The sequence below is a fragment of the Arachis hypogaea genome, chromosome 16 (genome assembly GCF_003086295.3).
Source record: "Arachis hypogaea cultivar Tifrunner chromosome 16, arahy.Tifrunner.gnm2.J5K5, whole genome shotgun sequence".
Classification (NCBI taxonomy): domain Eukaryota; kingdom Viridiplantae; phylum Streptophyta; class Magnoliopsida; order Fabales; family Fabaceae; genus Arachis; species Arachis hypogaea.
In genome coordinates this window covers 135,418,954-135,439,540 of record NC_092051.1, presented here as the reverse complement: position 1 = coordinate 135,439,540, position 20,587 = coordinate 135,418,954, and the positions used below count along the sequence as shown (strand labels likewise).

The following is a 20,587-nucleotide window of genomic DNA, read 5'->3' as shown; positions in this document are numbered from 1 at the left end:
TTTACAACTATATGTGAGTTGAAATCATCATCAGATCCCAGGATTAATTTCTTCGAGAGGATCTTGTGAATCAAAATCTTTTGTAACGTCATCACCATCAACTGAATATTTTTCGTAACCCAAAGGCTCCAAATCATAAATGTAATCAAAAGATAAATCAATGGGTTCATTTGAAATAAAACAAACTTTATTATCAACCAGATCAACTATTGAATCACTTTCAGTACAATGGGCTTTAGCTACATCAATAGAAGCCCGACTGATAACATTACTATCAGCAACAAAACAAGAAGAACTTAAACCATGCCTAAATTCGATTTGAGGAATTGAATCTATTCTACTAACTGAAATATCTGAAATAAAATTCTTACATGTTTCAACTTCATCAGTTGAATCACATTTATTTTTGACAGAATGGAAATTACTTACATAATTTTTTTAAATTTATCAGGTAATTCAAGACATCTTGCTCGGCAGCCATGAAGAGATGTCTTCAAACCACCACCTTCGCAAACTACTACTCCAAACCAGTAGGAGGGGCATCAAGCTGTGGGTGCGAAGCTTCACGTTTAAACCCTCTGATGTCAAGAACCAACCTTCGCAATTGAAGGAGTTGAGCACCCTGTCGACATTTAAAGGCTTTAACTTATCATTATATATTTTGAAATCGACATGCAACTGTTCAACATATAAACTTGAGTCTACCTTGATCACTTCAAGTTTTCCTTCATCCGTCCATAGAAGGACACTTTGATGCACAGTCAAAAGTACAAATCCAACACCATAGATCCAGTCGTGTCCCAATAACGCATTGTAACTAGCCTTCGAAGATATTACCACAAAGACAGTATTTCGATCAGAAGATCCTACCTGCACACCAAGAGTAACCAACCCTTTTGCAGGAGTAGATACTCCACTATAATCAATCACAGAAATATTGGTAGGAATCAAATCATCAGGATGTTTGATGAGTCCATATTTGCTGGGATATTTAGGATTGATTTGAGTAGATTTCATCACATAAACCTACATTTAAGCACCAAAATAGCATACTTTTGTGATTCTCCCTAATTTGGACTTAAATGTGAAAACATGTGTTTTTATGCTTAAATTAGTGATTTTAATTCCACTTTTATGCCATTCGATACCGTGATATATTTTGTAAGTGATTTCAGGTCAATTAGACAAGATTGGCTAGGCAAAAGTGAAAGAAAGCATGTACAAGGGAGAACACATGAAGAAAATAAGGAAAAGCACACACAGCAAAGTGTGCGTGCGCACAAGAAGGAAATCGGCTAGTGTGCGTGTGCACAACGCTCTGTGCGTACGCACAGGTCCCTGCACGTGATTTCATTAATGAAACATGTGATTCGCGATTTTGAGGGCCTTTGACCCAGTTTTGGAAGGCTTTGTGCTGAATGAAAAGTGCTATATCAAGGGGATATCAACACATATGAAAGCATTAGCTTAGGGAGCTCACTTAGATAGTTTTAATTCATAGTATTAGGAGTAGGAGTAGTGTAGTTAGAATGCTCTCCTAGGGTTTTATTTCATTTCCATTTCATGTAGCATTTTATAGCAAGTTTGATCTTGGATTTTGCATCTTTAATTGTAAGTACTCTCCATTTCCTCTTTAATTATAGCATCTTTATTTTCATTTTCTTTTGGTTCAAGTTACTTTGTTCATATTTGCAATTTTGAGTTTCTTGAAGTTTTGATTGATGAATTTACTGTTTTATGCTTTCTTTATGCTTGATTGTTTGTTTATAGTTGATTTTGTGAATAGTTGGTTATAGTTTTCCATTTTCTTTTGCAAATTCTCATGTTTTGGTTTTGTGCCCACCAAGTGTTTGTGAAAATGCCACTTGGTAATTTTGAGTAGATTTTCACACCTTGGCTTGGGGTTTTAGTTCCTAGGATACTAGAGTCATGATGTCCAACATTTAGTGGTAATTCTTGGGGAGTTAGCTTACTCTTGTTTCTATTAAAGCTAGCTTTTTACCAACCAGTTTGGTAAGTTAGCTAGGACTTATGGATTAAGGTCAATTATGATTGCTTTACCATAGTTTTGGTTATGGCGATGATAGGATTTCCTGGATCCTTATTCCCAAGTCAAGGCTTTTTATACATATCTTAGCATTTTCACTAGTTTTGACCTTGTTTCCTTATTATTGCATTAATTACAATTTTGATCATTACTTAGTTCTTTTATATCTTAATTCTTTTAATCTTTCGTTCTTTGATTTGAAAACCGCTCTGTTTGCCCTAACAACCGAAAGCGTAACACTTCGATTGCATCCTAGGAAAAACGACCCGATGTTTCATTACTCTCGGTTTATTGTTTTGTATTTGAAAATATCAAACTTTGATTGAGCATTACTTGTTGGCTTGGGACTATACTTGCAACGGAACTATATTTTTGTGAAAATTCTAAGCCGACGGTTTTGCTCACATCAATGTTTCCCTACTTTTATTAGCATTCTCTCTGGCAACAAACTAATTGATGCTCCCCCATCGATCAGAACCTTGTTTACGCTAATTCCACTCATATAAGCCGTAATATACAGTGGACGAAGATGGAAATTTTGTTTTTCAGTAGGCCTCTAGAAATAACCCAACTCATCCTCAGTTTGAATGAATGAGAAAATCTCCTCATCTTCCACATCATAATCTTCGTACGGATTCCCTTCAAATTCCCCTAAGTACGCAGTTGGGATAATTGAAATGGTACTTACCATCTCATAATCACCATCTTCGAAATACTCCTCGTCTAGATCAACGTCTTTTTCTTTACCAACTTCCTGGGTTACCATCACAGCCTTACCTTTGTCAAACCTGGCAGGAGATAGAATCTCCTTTGGGACCGTTTTCCCATCGACCGGAAATATCATGCGGGAATAAACAGAAGGAGTTGTCCCCTTGGCTCTATCACTTAAAGATTCCCTTTGTACCTGATGTCCACCTCTTCCTCTTTGGTTTCCTCTGGTTTGACTTTGAAAATAAGCATAACGGCCATGATGGAAACCTCGATAACCCCTTTGTGTGTTACGACTGTACTACACATCTCTATTATGAAACTCCTGACAATTTCGTATCCATTGTACACCCAAAGCCTGCGAACAGTCCAATGGGGCAGGAAATTTTCTTTGAGGGACACCAGAACTGTCATTCCACTCTTCGAGATGGTTGCCTCTGTCGAACCTGTTCTTCTTTATGAGCCAACTCTTTCTTCATTCTTTCTTTCTCAAAGATAGCTGCAGCCTCAACATCGAAGACAACATTACATCAAGGGCACAAAGACACGTCTCGATCTTTCATTTTTTTTTTCGCATTAAAAATTTCAATAGCTTGTCACCAACACCAGAATATACTACTCTAACATTAGCTTCGAAGTCTCCTAAAGCAGTATCAAATTCATAGGAGAAACCAACCATGTTAACACCAAAACATGGTTCAACAAAATTAGCCCCAGCATCAAAAGGATCGGAATCAACCTTTATTTCCTTTTTGCCATCATCAAATTTCAACCTTTCTTCCATAATTGCTTCTTGAATTAAGTCCTTGAAATGGACACAATTGTTAGTCGAATGGCTAGTTGCTTGATTAAACTTACAATAGGATTTTTCCTTTAAATCTTTTATCGAAAGCAATGTCCTGCCCTCTGGCAAGATTAACTGTATATCCTTAAGCAAAACATCAAATATTTTATTTAATTTCGAAATATCCAAACTATACTTTTTTCCACTCTTATGTTTCGAATCATTCGATTTATCAACATTTGAGATTTTCTTAAGCACAGAACAAACATAAGGTGGCCCTTTCTTTAATTCAGCCAAATCGACTTCTATTTCAAAATCAGATTCCTCACTCAGGACTCCATCGCAACATATGACACCTTCTTCTTTCGAGAAAAAGATTTACTTTTCAACTTTATTTCATTTTTATACTTCTCTTTTTTTTTCCGAAGAATTTCTACCTGGCGCACCCTTTCAACCAAATGGACCAAATCCGGTATATGAACGTTAAGCAACTTTCGACGCATATAAAAACCTAACCCCATAGTTGCTATCTTTATTACCTCACTCTCTAGAAGAGATACATAACATCGACTCCGACCATATTGAAACGAATCATGTAATCATAAATTATTTCTCCATCATCACATTTCAAAGCCACCAAGTTAATAACTGTCACATCGAATTCCCCTCTATAAAATTGAGAGTGGAAAGCACTCTTCAACTGTGCCCAAGTCACCATCGAATCAGGCTTGAGATTTGAAAACCAAGTAAATGCATTCTTCGTTAACAAAGAAGGAAAGAACTTCATTTTCAAATTTTTATCATTGACCAAATTGCCTATCTCGACCAAATATCGAGCAATATGCTTAGTAGTCGATTCACCAACTTCTCCGACAAATTTTGTAATTATTTTAGGATATTTTACCCCTCAAGGCACTTCTACCATTTGAACAACAGCAGGAAAAACAAAAACAAAATAGGGTTGATTCATAAAACTCACATTAAATCTGACCCTATTAAGTACATCATCCACAATTCTCGTAATTTGATAACGTTTGCCACCTTGATTGGCTGGCAATCGAGCCAACACATCATCAGCGTTTTGGCCACGACGAACCATTCGAGGATTTTCCCTACCCAGGAGTGCATCATTGATAAACGAAATTTATCATGCCGATATAGAATTCAATAATGGATATAATCGTGAGTATAGTCTAATCGACATTCAAACTTCGCATCAAACAATCCTACAATCTATAACCGAGAATACTAGTCCCCCGAGTCGTCCTCCCTTGGAATTGCTAGAGCATGCATCTTATCGATTAGGAAGCCTTGTTGCGGTTCTTTTGAAGGTTTAGCAAAATAAATGGCAAACAAGCAATCAATTTTTAGAAGACTTGGCCTAGGGTTGGCATTAGAAATTTTGTCCTTATAGTCCCATCAATGATGACAACAATTAGGCCTTGCTTCATTTAGTTAACCCCTAGGTATAGAGGAAAGTCAAATGAGAGTAACTAACTTGAGTCACAAGTCCTAGTTTTCACCTTAGGGAAATATAGCTTTAGTGCACTCCAAGTCAATTAGCAATTTCTAATTCCAAATCAACAATTGACATAAACTATTCAACTCTTTCTAATGACTCAAACCCTATGCCAAGTAAGAAACTTTTACTCCATAACTAATGTTGGCATTTTATCAAACAATTGATGAGCAAGGAAAAAAGGCATAGTAAAAAAATGAGAAGGAAGTAGAATTGAAAGTGCTTCAACACAAGGAACTAACAACAATTAACAAAGAACAACAATGGAAATGAGCTTCTCAAGAAATTGAAAAAATCCAAAACTACAAAGTTGAATCTAGGATTTATGAGGATTGAGCAATTACAAGCACTAATTGAGATTGGAGAAGAAAATCTATAACATGAACAAATGAATTGAGAATTGCAATGGATCTCACCAAAGTGTGATTGGAAATTCAGAAAATGGATGAAGATGAACCCTAATGAGAGCTTGGAATCTCTCTCTCTCTCTCTCTACTCAAGAGTGTAACTAACAATAGCCAAAAAAATCTAGAACCATCTAAAAATGAGCCAAAAGTCCTTAACCCTTCAACCCTTGGTCTTCTTAAGCTCTTCCCGCCAAGGCACTTCCCCCAAGATGAGATCTCCAACTGTCTCCACGCCCAGGTCACGTGACTTCTAAAAAAATCATGTTCGAGCATCGGCGCGCACGCGCAAAGCACGCGTGCGCGCCACTGGGGCATCTTGCAATGTGAGCGGAGGCGCAGCATACGCGTGCGCGCCCATGGGGGTTATGGCCTAGCCGCTACACAAGCCGGCTCGTGGCTTGGCTTCTGGCTTTGACTTCTAGCTGCGCAATCCACGCGGGCGCGCCAAGTACGCGCACGCGCCCTTGCTGAAGTTTCCAAAGCTCAATTTCTTATGCTCCTTTCCTTCGTGCCCATTCTCCTTCTCTCTTCCGGTTCATCCCTGCCCTATATTCTGAAACCACTTAACACACAGGTCACGGCATCGAACGGCATCAAGAGAAGATTAGAAATGTATCTAATTTAGTGCAAAATAAGCATGTTTTCATCCATGAGGCAAAAGTTAGGAAAGGAACACAAAGTCTTGTATTTTCATATGAAAAGCGTGTGGAATCATTGATAAAACCCCTAAAATCGATACAAGATAAACCCTCAAAATGGAGTTTATCAATCATCATTTTCATTTTTAAGCAAATTTTCAAAACCCTCATGGTTTCCTTCCATATTCTACCTATCACCCTCACCATAATCGACAATTCGAGCGATTCGCTCTACTTGCCTAGCGAAGCGTTCAAACTTTGTCTCATGATTCGCCATCATAGGGTTCAAAATTATAGTCATTTATTGGGTCAACAAGTTGACTATATCATGATGGCTTTCATCAATATGTTGTCGAAAAGCTGGCATCGAGCCAAGACTACCCGATGTTGAACCCACATAATAATCTCAAGAATACTCGGGATGTTGTTTCAATTGTTGAACATTATTTGCTCCAACTGTGCTTCCAAATCAAATTGGAGGAGCGAAACCACCTATTGGTGGTGTGTAACCTAGAGGGAGGCCATAAGGTGGCCAACCGGCAGTTACTGAGGACTGAGTTTGTAGTGGATTACCACGTGGGCGCGTATTACTCCCACTATTCCCTGTTTGAGAACTAGTAACCACCACACTTTCGTTCAATACATTTCCTTCTAGACGTGAAGTTACATCTGTCGAAGACTGTGCAACTACAAGCACACTATCGCTTGCAGATGAACCACCATTAATATTCAAAACTTTGTCTGCCATGCGTACAATTCTCCCACTTCTTAATTGCATATACTATGAAAATACACAATCATTTGACACAGTTAAACTTTCAAACTGCCCCACCGGACATGCCAATTTGTTTTATCGATTTTTAGCAAATCAAAAGTGGTTTGATATCTAGTGGTCTGGGAGCGAAACCTACTCCTCTATGAGTACCAATTTTTTAAAGTGCATCAAAAGATCTTTCTATCGCGCAAAATAAAAGAAAATCTGAAATATAAACAAAGTAAAGTTTTGAAAATAAATTGACTGAATTTGAAATGAATTGTATTAAAATTGAATAAAGTAGTAAACTGTCTTCGATGGATCAAAGGACTTTGAAGTCAAATACAAAATGCAGAATCTTAAAGGGAAAGAAAAAAGTAAAAGTGCTTGAAATATAAAATTGCAAAGAAAATAAAGATTACAGGAAATGTAAATGAAAAGGAAAGACATGAAAGGAACCCTACAAAAAAATGACTCGAACGCAAACTCGGAAAGTCGCTGGGATATGTGTGTGGTTGAGTGTTTTTCTAAAACAAAGTTCCAACCCATTCTTTGTTGATCTTTCATCTATTTATTGAAATTATTGACCAATAAGATTTAAGAGTAACTTCCATATGTGCTAACTTTCAACCAATTGTTTCCGCTCTTTTTGTACAACGTGAATAACTACCAAAATCAACTTTAAATAATTTTTATTCCATGATTACTTACATAGACTAGCTTCTGTTTCTTATTCTCCAACAAACTTCATTTCTCGAAATAAAAATTCATTGTACTTCGACTATATGGTGTGTTTCGAAATCAAATATTTTCGATCAACAGGAATAAGTTATGGTTACGATTTTAGATCATGTCTAAATTGTTTCTTAGAGATATATATATATATATATATATATATATATATATATATATATATATATATAAAGCATCATGCTAAATTTGGTCCCAGTTAAAAATCATGACGTAAAGTAAAAAAAAAAAAAAACATAGATTTATGGTAATGATTTTCTTTACCTATAGTCACGGTTTATTCTAAATCGTGAGTCGTGACCATATATAAAAAACGTTTTAGTAACATGCTCCAAAGATTCCTGAAGACGGGTCTTCAAGTTTACCAGCTCCTCATAATGGGTTCTCATTCCGGCCTGGGGAGGAAAATTTGTTGAAGGAAGGGGAGTGAGTCTGATTTGGAATTGTTTGAGAATCACTTTGGATGTTTATTGTACAAGTCGTATAAAATTTTCATGTGAGTGAATCCATACCTACTCATTATTAATCTTTTCTAGAATTTGATTAGAAAGATTCGCTTGAAATTATAGTGTTATTTGTAGTACTTAAAGGTTTCTACTCGTAATTCAAGAAAGAATCATGTGCTATCTTAGTCAAAGCACCCACAGATTTACCGGAGAGCTCACGGGTTGCTTGTGTTTTATACTATGATGCACTGATACGAATACGGGACACGACATGACACGGGACACGGAACACGGAACACGTCGACACGCAAATTTTAAAATTTTACATGACACAGAAACACGTATACATATAAAATATAAAGTATTTTTTAGATAAATTGTAATTATATTTTAATATTTTATTGATATTAAAATATAAATTAATTTTATAATTATTTTTAATGTCTTATTTTAATTATATCAAGTATTTAAAATATTTTTTGTTTTAATAAATAATAATATATACTATATCTAAATTTATTTAAAAATTATATGTTAAGAATAAGATAGGACACGCTGACACGTGATGGTATTTAGGTGTGTCCAAGTGTGTTCGGAGAAATTTTTTTATTTTTTATTAAGACACGGTTGGACACAGCAGACACGCATGTCGGACGAGTGTCGATGAGTGTCGTGTCCGAAATGTGTCCGACACGCAGACACGACAACTCAATGAAGTGTCCGTGCTTTATAGGTTTTATACATCCCAAAGTTTTCTCCAACAACTAAATAAAGATATATTGAATCAAATTATGAGCCATGATAATGCTAACACTTCTAGTTGCTTGTTTGTTGGAACTGAGAACATTCTTGACTCAAAATACTATCTAAATCATAAAAATTAAATCAAATTCACCAAGTGTTTTTATTTTACATTTTCTTGTTAAAGATGGGCATTCATACACTACTTCTCAAACTTACATTAGCACCGAGATCCAATCCAATCAATTAGAAGACATTGCCGACGAAACTCATGTCCCCTTTGAAGTGAAACAAGGCTTTCCATGTATCTAGCAGCTCTTAGTGAATCATTCTTAACATAAACATGAAGATCCTTTACTTGTTGGGAATCACGTTCATACATTACTAGTTTTTCATCATTACCTTTCCAAAGAAGTTGATTACTCTTATAAAATCCCACAAGCCTTGAAATCACTTCAACATGTCCAACACTGTATAGCTTCACCCAAAACTCTTCATCCCAATAATCCTTCATCATCCAAACATCATAGTCATTCATAGCGTTTCTCCTTTCCTCGAACGGGACAAGCGTGGCGAGGGATGCTATCGAAGATTCGCATACTCTCGGTACATTGATCTTTCTGAAGGCTTCATTAACCATGTCAAATGATAGAACCACATCTTTTCTTTCACCAAATTCATCTTCAACGTAACCCAACCTGTGAAAACAATTATTTTCATAAGTGTAAACTCGAGAAGAGGCCGAAATTTCGATGGGGGATGGCAGAGGAGCATCAAGTTTTCGCCAAGAGTTCAAATTGAGACTGTACAACTCTGCTGTCCAACACCAAAGTCTTCTTTGATCCGTTTCCCTGTTCCAAAGATCCTTGATCACTACAACTTTATAGTCATTAGCTTTTGAGTCAAAGCCAAATCCGGCATAATCGGACAAAGAGTTTGTCCCAATTGGGGTTGTGAAATGAGATTCTGGCAGAGCCTTGAATTGTCCTAAAGAGGGATTCATCATCATATTTGGATTGCCTTCAAGAAAATATATGCCGTTGCAAGGACCCATGATTTCGGTCCAATATTTATGAGCTGAATTGTATTCACAAGGAAGGTTTAGAGTTTGAGAAGAAACGGATCCTGTGGCATTATTACAAGAAAGAACAGAAATGAATGTTTTATTGCTAGAAAGTGAAGGTCTTTGAATAAGGAGGAGATGAGAATGGTTATGGTTGCTAACTTGCTATTGTTGTAGACAACATAGTAATTGGTAACAAAATTAGGATCATTTATGAGATGGAACCATGACTTGCAAACAAACTTGCATCTCCATAACTCTTTCGCTGGCAACCTTGAAAGGATGCTGGAAACCAATTCTTGTGGCAAATGATGTGTGATGCTGAGCTTCTCGGGTAATCTTAACTTTGAAGAAATGTGAATTTTGTTATTAGCTATACTCGTCAATGGCATTAGAAGAAGTAAGAGAATGAAAAGAATGCATAGGGAGAGCATGGCTTTGTGGTTGGTGACTGTTTTTGTGGTAATATATCAAATGTGTGAGGATGGTGAAGACTATGAATAGATGATAAGCATTCTAACGTTCTTTACCAAACACTCAAACACCGTACCGTTTGGTGACTACATTGTGGTAAACACTATGTCAATTATATAAAATATTCAAATAATATTAATTATATGTAAATTTGAAGTAGACCAATCAAAGAGCATATATGTTTAGTTGAAACTCGGGTGCAGTTTACTTTATGTGAAGTTGATAACTGAGAGTTATTAGATGAAAATTTAGTCAAATCAATCAAATCATCTAACCGCTCAGTTATCAACTTCACGTAAAATCGACTGCATATGAGTTTCCATCCAAGTCAAGACTAAGGACTAATTTATCATGAATATAAACTTTTAACACTTGTTTATATAGACTAACAAACAGACTACTAAACCTAAAATTTTAAAAATAAAAAACCGTTTCACTATACAGTTCGGTTAATAAGCTAAAACGCTTGTTTAAAAATCTCCCGTAAACTACTAAATTAACTGGAAATGATCGGGGTGATAGAACTAGAAACCAATTGGTTTTTAAAATTTTTCTTTTTTTTTATGACTCTTATATAGATGTTTTTAATAGGCTATTTAAATTCATAACAAAAAAGTTTTTTTTTATTATAGTAAATTACCCTTATCTTTAATAGTATAACCCAATACATTTAATAATCCAAAAGAACAAAATACATTTAATTTAAACTAAATATGTATTAAAAATTAAAAGATATAAAATATATTTATTTTTCAAATAAAAAATTTACAAATTAAGATATAACTAAATTAATATTTTTTTTGGTTATCTTTTATTATTCTATAACATAAAATATATAATATCATAAATATTATACATATATAAACCTTGAAATGTGACTTTTTTTTATTTAATTCTTATATTATACTTATATGATACTTATATAAAATTATAAAATTAATATTAATATATATTTATGTTTTTATGTATTTAATTATAATTTTATATATTATTTTATTATAAATTAATTATTCTAATTAAATTACAGTTAAATTAATTAAACTTTTAAAATAATAAATTAATAATTAAAGCAACTCGATAACAGGTTCAATTTTCAAAATCTTTCACTAGAGAGCAAACTTAGTTCGTTATAAAAGAGCATATATAAACATGCACATGATAAGTCATAGTCTTGAATTTAAACCGAAGTAATGTGTATGGAGACCATGAATGAGTAGAACAATGAGATTCACGAGGTGCCTTTGGAGATTTTTATAAATTGCGTCATTGCGAAGTAGCAACCTGTTCAATCACGTACGCTATTTAATTCATGATTAATTATCCAAATCAGCCCCGAAGATTTTAGAATCGGACATTTTAGTCCCCAAAGAAAATTAATACACGGATCAGTCCCCAAGATTTTACTCCGACAGACAAATCAGTTCCTAGTTCATTTTCTGGTAGAATAATTACTAGGGGTGGCAACACTATCCGAACCCGCGAGTACCCACCCCGCCCCTACCCGCTCGGGGTGGGTAATTACCCGCCTCCGCACCGGGGCGGATTTTAATGGGGCGAATTCTTGGGCAGGGCGGAGCGGGGTCGGGTTTAGGTTAAACCCGCCCCTACCCGCCCCAGTATACATATATATATATAGGGCTGCACATGGATCGGATAATATCCGCATATCCGCGGTAATTATCCGCATCCGATCCGAATTTTGCGGATATTATCCGATCCGTAGAGCCATCGGATCGGATCGGATCGGATCCGCACTATGTCGGATCGGATTGCGGATTTGGCAGTGATATCCGCGGATCCGATCCGCAAATCCGCATATCCGCACATCACATATAAATAGCATAGTTTAAGAAAATAAACCCTAATGTGATATGAATTTTAGTGTGTTATTTATGAATTTTATGATATTTTGTTTTTAATTTTTTATGTTGTACTTCAACTTAGAATAATTAAACTTAAATCTTGTGTTATTATTTTGTTTTTGTTATTCAAAAGAACTATTATTGATAATATTTTAGGAGTAAATAGGCTTAAACAGATAAAAAATGAAATTTTTGGATTTTTTTTGTAAAAATAGTCAAATAGAATTTTAAAATAGTTTTTTTTTTTAATTATGCGGATATACCCGATATCCGATCCGATCCGATCCGCAAGTATGCGGATCGGATCGGATCGGATCCGGCCTAAAAAAATGCGGATATCGTATCCGATCCGATCCGATGAGTGCAGTGCGGATCGGATAGAATTTTAGGCTATATCCGATCCGATCCGATCCGTGTGCAGCCCTATATATATATATATATATATATATATATATATATATATATATATATATATATATAAAATAATTAGTAAAATGATTAATAATATTATATCATATATAAATTTTTACTTTAATTTATGTTATGTATGTAAATGGTGGTTATATAATTTTTAAAATTTTATTTTATTTGTTGGATTTAATAATTATAGGGGCGGGTAGGGGCGGGGCGGGTACCCGCATGGGCGGGATAGGGTTTAACATTTTACTACGCGCGGATAGGGTGGGGCGGGTTTCATGCGGGTTTTTTGTCGAGCGGGGCGGGGTCGGGTAGAGCAAAAACCCGCCTCTACCCGCCTCGTTGCCACCCCTAGTAATTACCCAGATCAGTCCTCAAAGATTTAAAAAACGGACATTTTAGTCCCCAAGAAAAACTAATGTACAAATCAATCCCCAACGTTTCTCTCTGTTAGACATAATAGTCTCCCGTCCAAAAATAAATAAAATAAAATAATTATTATTATTAAGTGCACAATAATATTGTACTATATTTTTTAGACAAAAATAATGATAAATTTATTCATTAAATTTATATATATATATATATATATATATATATATATATATATATATATATATATATATAGTCACTCAATAATAATAATAATAATAATAATAATAATAATAATAATAAAATGATTAGAGATTATTTTACAAAAAATTTAAAGTTAAAATTATTTGATATTTTTGTATTTAATATAATCAAAAGATGTCCTAGGTAAAAAAAATTATATATGTTTATATTAAAAAATATGTATTAAAACAAAATATTTTAATTTGAATTTATATTAAATACATATTTTTTTTAATACAAACATATTTTTTAAAATAGTATATCTTTTGATTATATTAAATACAAAAATATCAAATGATTTTAACCTTGATTTTTTTGTAAAATAATCTCTAATAATTTTATTTATTTATTATTATTATTATTATTAATTACATAATAATACTATATCATGATTTTTTGTATTTTTTAGATAAAAATAATGATAAATTTATTCATTAGATTCGTGTATATATATATATATAATCACTCAATAATAATAATAATAATAATAATAATAATAATAATAATAATAATAATAATAATAATCAATAAATTTATTAGAGATTATTTTATAAGAAATTTAAGGTTAAAATCATTTGATATTTTTGTATTTAATATAATAAAAAAATGTACTATTTTAAAAAATATGTTTGTATTAAAAAAAATATGTATTTAATATAAATTCAAATTAAAATATTTTGTTTTAATACATATTTTTTAATATAAACATATATAATTTTTTTTACATAGAACATCTTTTGATTATATTAAATACAAAAATATCAAATCATTTTAACTTTGAATTTCTTGTAAAATAATATCTATTATTATTATTATTATTATTATTATTATTATTATTATTATTATTATTATTATTATTGAGTGACTATATATATATATATATAAGAATTTAATGAATAAATTTATCATTATTTTTGTCTAAAAAATACAAAAAATATAGTACAATATTATTGTGTAATTAATAATAATAATTATTTTATTTTATTTTATTTTTGGACGGGGGACTATTTTGTCTAACAGAGAGAAACGTTGGGGATTGATTTGTACATTAGTTTTTCTTGGGGACTAAAATGTCCGTTTTTAAAATCTTTGGGGACTGATCTGAGTAATTACTCTGCCGAAAAATGAACTGGGAATTGATTTGTCTGCCGGAGTAAAACCTTGGGGACTGATCTGTGTATTAATTTTCCTTGGGGACTAAAATGTCTGATTCTAAAATCCTCGGGGACTGATTTGGATAATTACTCTTAATTCATTTATCAAGTAGTAGCCTCATTTGTCTTCGTTGAAATTGTTCGCAACACATTTAAAATAAGGTGAATTATATAGTAAAAATATAAGTTTAAGATTTTTTTTTATAGGATGAAAGAGAAATTAAAAAAGTTAGGACTCATATTTTGAATAATAATAAAATAATAAAAGATAATTATAAAAAAATTATATTTTTTTATATAACTTTAATTTGTATAATAATAGAGTATCCCTTAAAATAATATAGTAAGTATTATTTAAAGAATAATTTTTCACATCCAAACAATTTTAACATTTAAGTTTATCCAAGTGATTTGAGTTAAGCGTTTTTTTTTTTTTCTGTTTTTTCCTTTCCTTGCACTTCTTCTTTTTCTTCTTGTTTCAAATTCACGTATGCGTTCTTCTTATTGGATGCTACATTTTTTTTTTCTTTTCCTTCTTTTTAATTATTTTTTAATTTCGTTACCGTCATCGCCAATAATACTTGCTCCTCCTTCTCTTCTTCTTATTGGAATTTTGCCTCCTCCTTCTTTTTCATCATTCTCTTCCATCATGATCATCATGATCATCATCATAATTATCATCGTTATCGTCATTGTCTTCTTCTAATACGTATTGTCGTTATCGTTATCATCGAATTTTTGTCATATTGATGGCATTGTCTGATCCAAAATTGATTTGGATGTATTTTTGTTCAAAATTGACTTGTTTCTGAATTCGAATTAATATAATGGACAATTTTTGCTTCATTTGGTATTATATAATGGTTTCGTTTTGATAATATTTTCGGTTCATTCGAGACGCAGATGTTTTTAAATTCGAATTTATATAATGGACAATTTTCGGTTCATTTGGTATTATACAATGGTTTCGTTTTGATAATATTTTCGGTTCATTCGAAACGCAGGTGTTTGTAAATTCGAATTTATATAATGGACAATTTTCGGTTCATTTGATATTATACAATGGTTTTATTTTGATAATATTTTCGGTTTCAAAATTATTTAATGATGTCATTGTCACCACAGAGAATCAGAATCAATAAAGATGTTAGCAAAATGTTGGTGATGACGATAATGATGATGGAGGAGAAAGAAGAAAAGGAAAGAGGAGATAAAAAAAATTCAAATATAAAAAGAAACAGGAGGAGGAGGAAGAGAAAGAGAAGGAGGAGGAAGAGACAAATGTGGTGGTATGGTGGTAGTAACGATGAAAATAATAATAAAAAAAAAAGATGAAGAAAAAGAGAAGAAGAAAAAGAAAAAAAAAAAAAAAAGAGGAGGAGGATGAGGAGGAGAAAGAAGATGAAGACGAAGCCCCACGCGCGCAGCATAAATTAAATGACTTAGTTGCTTGGTTGCATAAATCGCTTGAACGTGTAATGGGGCTCTTACTCAAAATGCTTTCTAGACATATTTGAAACACATTCAAAATTCATTTTATATTTTCCTTAAACATATATAAAAAATTTAGCACAGTATTTTGTTGGTGTTTTAATTTAAATTTAAATATTCTAATTTAAAAAAAAAAACTAATTTTGAATTTAAAATGCATTGAAAGAGAACAAATGAGACATGATATCTAAAAGTAATTCTTGCAATTATTTTGTTAATTATTTTTATAAATAATGACTTATTAGAGGTTGATTAGTGTTTGTTAATTTCGTATTAAGTGAAGAGATCATGAACTGGTGAGTTGAGTAGATCAAAAATTCTAATTTTGATAAAAACAGAATTAGACTAGAGAACAATCTATAAGACATTTCAATTCTTAAATTAGCAATGTATTTCAAATATTATTTTTTGGTTCAGAATTTATCGATCGAATTCTCTCTTTTTTTTATCCCTTTATCTCAAGATTATCACTTTTTTAGGTATTTACTATCTTTATGACATGCTCTTAATGCCATGATTTGACAGTTTCATAACTTAATAATGTAGCTGTTATAATTATCTTGTAACATCAAATTTCATTTAATTGTTATCTCATATACTATTATTTGTCTAGAATAGTTATTTAATAGTATTTTTTTTTTTGGTGACTTACATAGTAGTAGTTTGTTGTAAGTAACTTTTGCTATATAAATTGTTAAATTTAGGAGTAATTATAAAAGTGAGACATTGGTATATAATAGCATCTAGAAATCCAAAATAATTTAAGCATAAATTCTATGATTATGAAAATCGAATCGAATTAGCATGTTCAATTGGATTAATCACTAAATTAATTTAGTTTAAGTAAAAAATCGGTTAAAGAATTGATTATTCGATTAAATTGGTATAATTTTTTAATAGTTAACCGATTAAAATAATAAAACATAAAAATTTTTTTTTTTTTTTAAAATCATATATATTTTATATTTTATTATTTTCGTCTCAATTTTGATTGAAATTCAATTGAATTTTTAAATTTTTGAATTTCTAATTCTAATGGCAATTCGATTTTCAGAAGATTGATAAATCCTTTCTTCGCGTACCCAAATAATGTTGCTAGAATTTGATGATTTTATCAGGAAGATTTGCTCAAACGCAAACTCTGGTTCCATGTCGATTCTCTAGCATGAGATTCCTCACCAGAAAGACATTCGGACTTGTGAGACAAGTGAAAAGAACTCTGATTAAGACTTTGACACTAAGCACAAGCTAATTAGGCCAAATCAAACATTGCTTTTATTTAATGATGATAAAATCCCTCTACATACAAGAGCATCACGGCGAGATGCTCAATGATTTCATATAATAATTCATACCATCATAGAGAAATCAGTAACATGCTCCTTCCAAATACCATCATCCAGATATTCCTCAAAAAAACTTGCTTCACCACCACCTGATCTCACAACTAATGCAGCACTGCTTCTTGTCCCATAAAGACCCTGCATACATATATAACACATATATATGGAATACTCACACATTCAATATCCACACTATTTAATTAGAGTTTATTTGTGATTTAGGCGTTCCAAGAAAAATTATAGAAAAAAGAAAATACTATTGGTACGTACACCAAATACTCTTGACATCCTGTAATGAATGAAAAGGAAAGGATAGTATATATTATAATAATAATATTAGTAATTTACCAGTGGTGTTTCTATTTCAACAAAGATGGAGCTCAAATTAAGTTCCCAATCAAGAGAGCAAATATGAGGTAGACCACACTCCTCAGCTTTAACTTTGTCCTTCAATATCTTTTTCATCATCTCCTTCACAGGAATCTCGCCTTTCCCATACTTTGCAAGTTGTTCTTTGAAGCTCACTTCAAGACGTTGAGTCTGCAACATGTACATATTAAAACAAACACAAAAGGGAATTTTATTCTAGTTATAGTAACAAACTTGCATGATCAATTAATGTTAATTAAGCATCTTTGGATGGACAATCACTCTTATTATCTTTTTATTACCTTTCCATGCATGCTAACAAGCCAAAAATTGAAGGGAAATATTAATACGATAAGATGCTATTGTAAATCGTTAGTTAGTTTAGTCAAACACATTAAATTAAAAATATTAAATAATTTAAATATTATCTTCGTATAAAAATGTCAATATGAAAGTATTTACTAAAATTGAATAAACCCCCTCCTTAGATATAAGGTTTTTTTTTTTGTAAATATTGCAGAATTATGTATCTCAATTGAATTTTGATTATTAACAAATAGTAGATATAATTTAAAATTTTGTTAATTCATTTCTAATTGTTGCTTAGTTTATGAAGCATTAAAGAATGTTTCTTTAAATAATTTATTGAAAATTAAAAATATACAAGAGTTGAGAAAGGTATAATCAACACAGATATTTCAGAACAAGATTCTGAATTTTCCAGCCACGTCAAATGACACGTATAGTTAACTATTTCACTTTAGAAATATTGAAATAAGATGCATGTCGATAATAAGACTAAGGAAAAAAAAAAAATCAAACTATCCGATATATTTTGGATGCTATAGATCAAATGAGTATATTCAACAAACTAAAATATTTGGAAAAAAAAAAATCTCACTCCATTGTTATAGTACAAAATATTTTATTGAAAACAATAAAAATAAAAACATATTTGATTCATAACAAGTATATATTCAGATATTAGAGTTTAGAATTTAGAGTTTATTTGATTGAAAATAATAAAAATATATTCTGGGTTTTCTAGAAGAGAAAACAATGAAAACATATCTGATTGAACAATTTTTTTTTAAATATTTTTTTAATATCAAAATTAGAAAATCATATTTGTTATTAAAGAGAGAATAAATCAATAAAGTAATTAAAGAGAATAATTATGTTTACTAAAGATGATTAGTTTATATTTTAACTTTTATAACTCCAATACATTTTAATCTTCATTGTAAATCCAAGTGAGCATTTAAAAGTGAAAACTTAATTAATTAAAAACAGATAAAGGATATATTTTTATTTCAAAGAATGACCTATTGTTAACATATTTTATAATAAAAAATTTTATATATCAACTATTATATATTTGTTTGTATTGTTTTATACATTTTTAATTAATATACGTTTTGTATTTAAAATATAATTTATATTAATGACTAATTTTTTGTGTACATATAATATATAGTTGTTTTATAATATGATAAAATAATCATATTAAATATACACTAAAATTAGTCACTAATGTAAAATATATATCGTCGAAATATAAAATACATATTAAAAATAAATTAAACTATACATATATTTATACACAAATATCTAGTGACTAATTTTAATATACAAATAATATTTTTATAAATTTTATAATGTATGATGTAATAATAAACAAATTATGCCAAGTTATTTGGCGGTATAAAAGAGTAAATTTCTTATAATAATATTATATGATTAATAAAATTTATTATTTTTTATTAATATTTTAAATTTTTGTATTAAATTATAAATTTAAATTCTAATAATATAAAAATAAGGTATTGATGTAGGTAATATTAATAAAAAAAATGTGTTATCCTACCATTTTGAAATTCTTATGCATATGTAGTAACATATATATACCTTGTGCCATGGCGTGTCAAGTTTGGCATTGGAGAGCACATGCAGTCCTGGAGAAACCTCCTGAATGCTAATCTGTTGTCCTTTGGGCCTGTTGGAGATGTATACCATGGATTTTGACTCAATATCTGCAACAATTAAGTTGAACCCATTGTACTTATCAGCCTCTCCTTTTAGGCTTTCTGCAAATTCTTTGGGTCTCTTGCTGCTCTGCATTCATGTTATCTGATTATACAACTTTCTCTTTATTTGATTAATGAACCATACCGTTGACACAATACTTTACCTTAAGAAACAAGAGAGGTAGGTCACCACGCGATTTGGCTTGGGGAGAAGAATGAAGCTCCAACACATTGGTAAGAAAAGCAACCTTTCCTTCTTTGGAACAAGCCATCCATGTCCCTCCTCCTATCTCATCTTTTCCTCCCAATACGTCACAACCTTCCCACCATGACACTGCCTTCGTAGGCCTAACCTTAACCAAATTAAATTAAATAAATCATTCATTAAAAGAAATTAGTTTTGCTTAAAAGGAGAAAAATAAATTGAATTGAAACACGTGCCTGTTGTGATACTCGTCTCTGTTGTTGAAAAGAAGAAAAGGGTAGAGTGGGTGGGCTTGCCATAGAAACAGAGATATACACATTGTTACATGAAACACAAGAGTATTTATATTATTACTCACCAATCTAGCTACAAGCAATGAAATTTAATTAATTAAAGCACTCTGATAATTTTGTGATGCACTATAATACTGTGAGTGAGAGGCTGAATTTGAATTTATAGTTACATGCTATGTATTATCCACTTAATCCTTAAAATTCATTGAGAACTTAACGATAAGATTGATAAATTTGAGTTTGACTCCTCATAAATTGATTTTGGATTTTTGCATGAATTGAGAAATTAATGTATGAACTAGCTCTAGATAGGATAAACCTCATAATTTTCATATATAATTTAAGAATATATTTTTGAAATTGTGTGAAGGGTTGTTCATGGTTTGATTAATCCAAAAATTAAACCTGTTTTTAGGTTAGTCAAAAATATAATTTGGTTAATTAATCAAATTGATTTTATGTAATAAAATTAGTCATTAA

The 20,587-nt window shown here is 31.4% G+C and overlaps 1 protein-coding gene and 1 pseudogene across 1 annotated transcript; both read right to left on the bottom strand.

Moving 5' to 3' along the window:
• Positions 1–8,855: 8,855 nt before the first annotated feature.
• On the bottom strand, positions 8,856–10,393 carry LOC112755145 (F-box protein CPR1-like; annotated as a pseudogene).
• Positions 10,394–17,122: 6,729 nt separating this feature from the next.
• On the bottom strand, positions 17,123–20,340 carry LOC112759166 (uncharacterized). The gene is made up of 5 exons (XM_029293879.2): positions 20,051–20,340; positions 19,774–19,957; positions 19,491–19,697; positions 17,562–17,753; positions 17,123–17,351 (listed from the first exon to the last, which is right to left on the bottom strand). Exons 1-5 carry the CDS (start codon positions 20,131–20,133, stop codon positions 17,220–17,222), a joined length of 798 nt encoding a protein of 265 aa, XP_029149712.2. The 5' UTR covers positions 20,134–20,340; the 3' UTR covers positions 17,123–17,219.
• Between the last annotated feature and the right edge of the window lie 247 nt (positions 20,341–20,587).

Excerpts from the sequence above, each read along its gene's own strand:
- LOC112759166 (XM_029293879.2), bottom strand. The coding sequence starts at position 20,133 with ATGTGTATATCTCTGTTTCTATGGCAAGCCCACCCACTCTACCCTTTT. Across the intron at positions 19,958-20,050 it reads AGAGACGAGTATCACAACAG|GCCTACGAAGGCAGTGTCAT; the intron begins GCACGTGTTTCA and ends GGTTAAGGTTAG. Across the intron at positions 19,698-19,773 it reads TACCTCTCTTGTTTCTTAAG|AGCAGCAAGAGACCCAAAGA; the intron begins GTAAAGTATTGT and ends ACATGAATGCAG.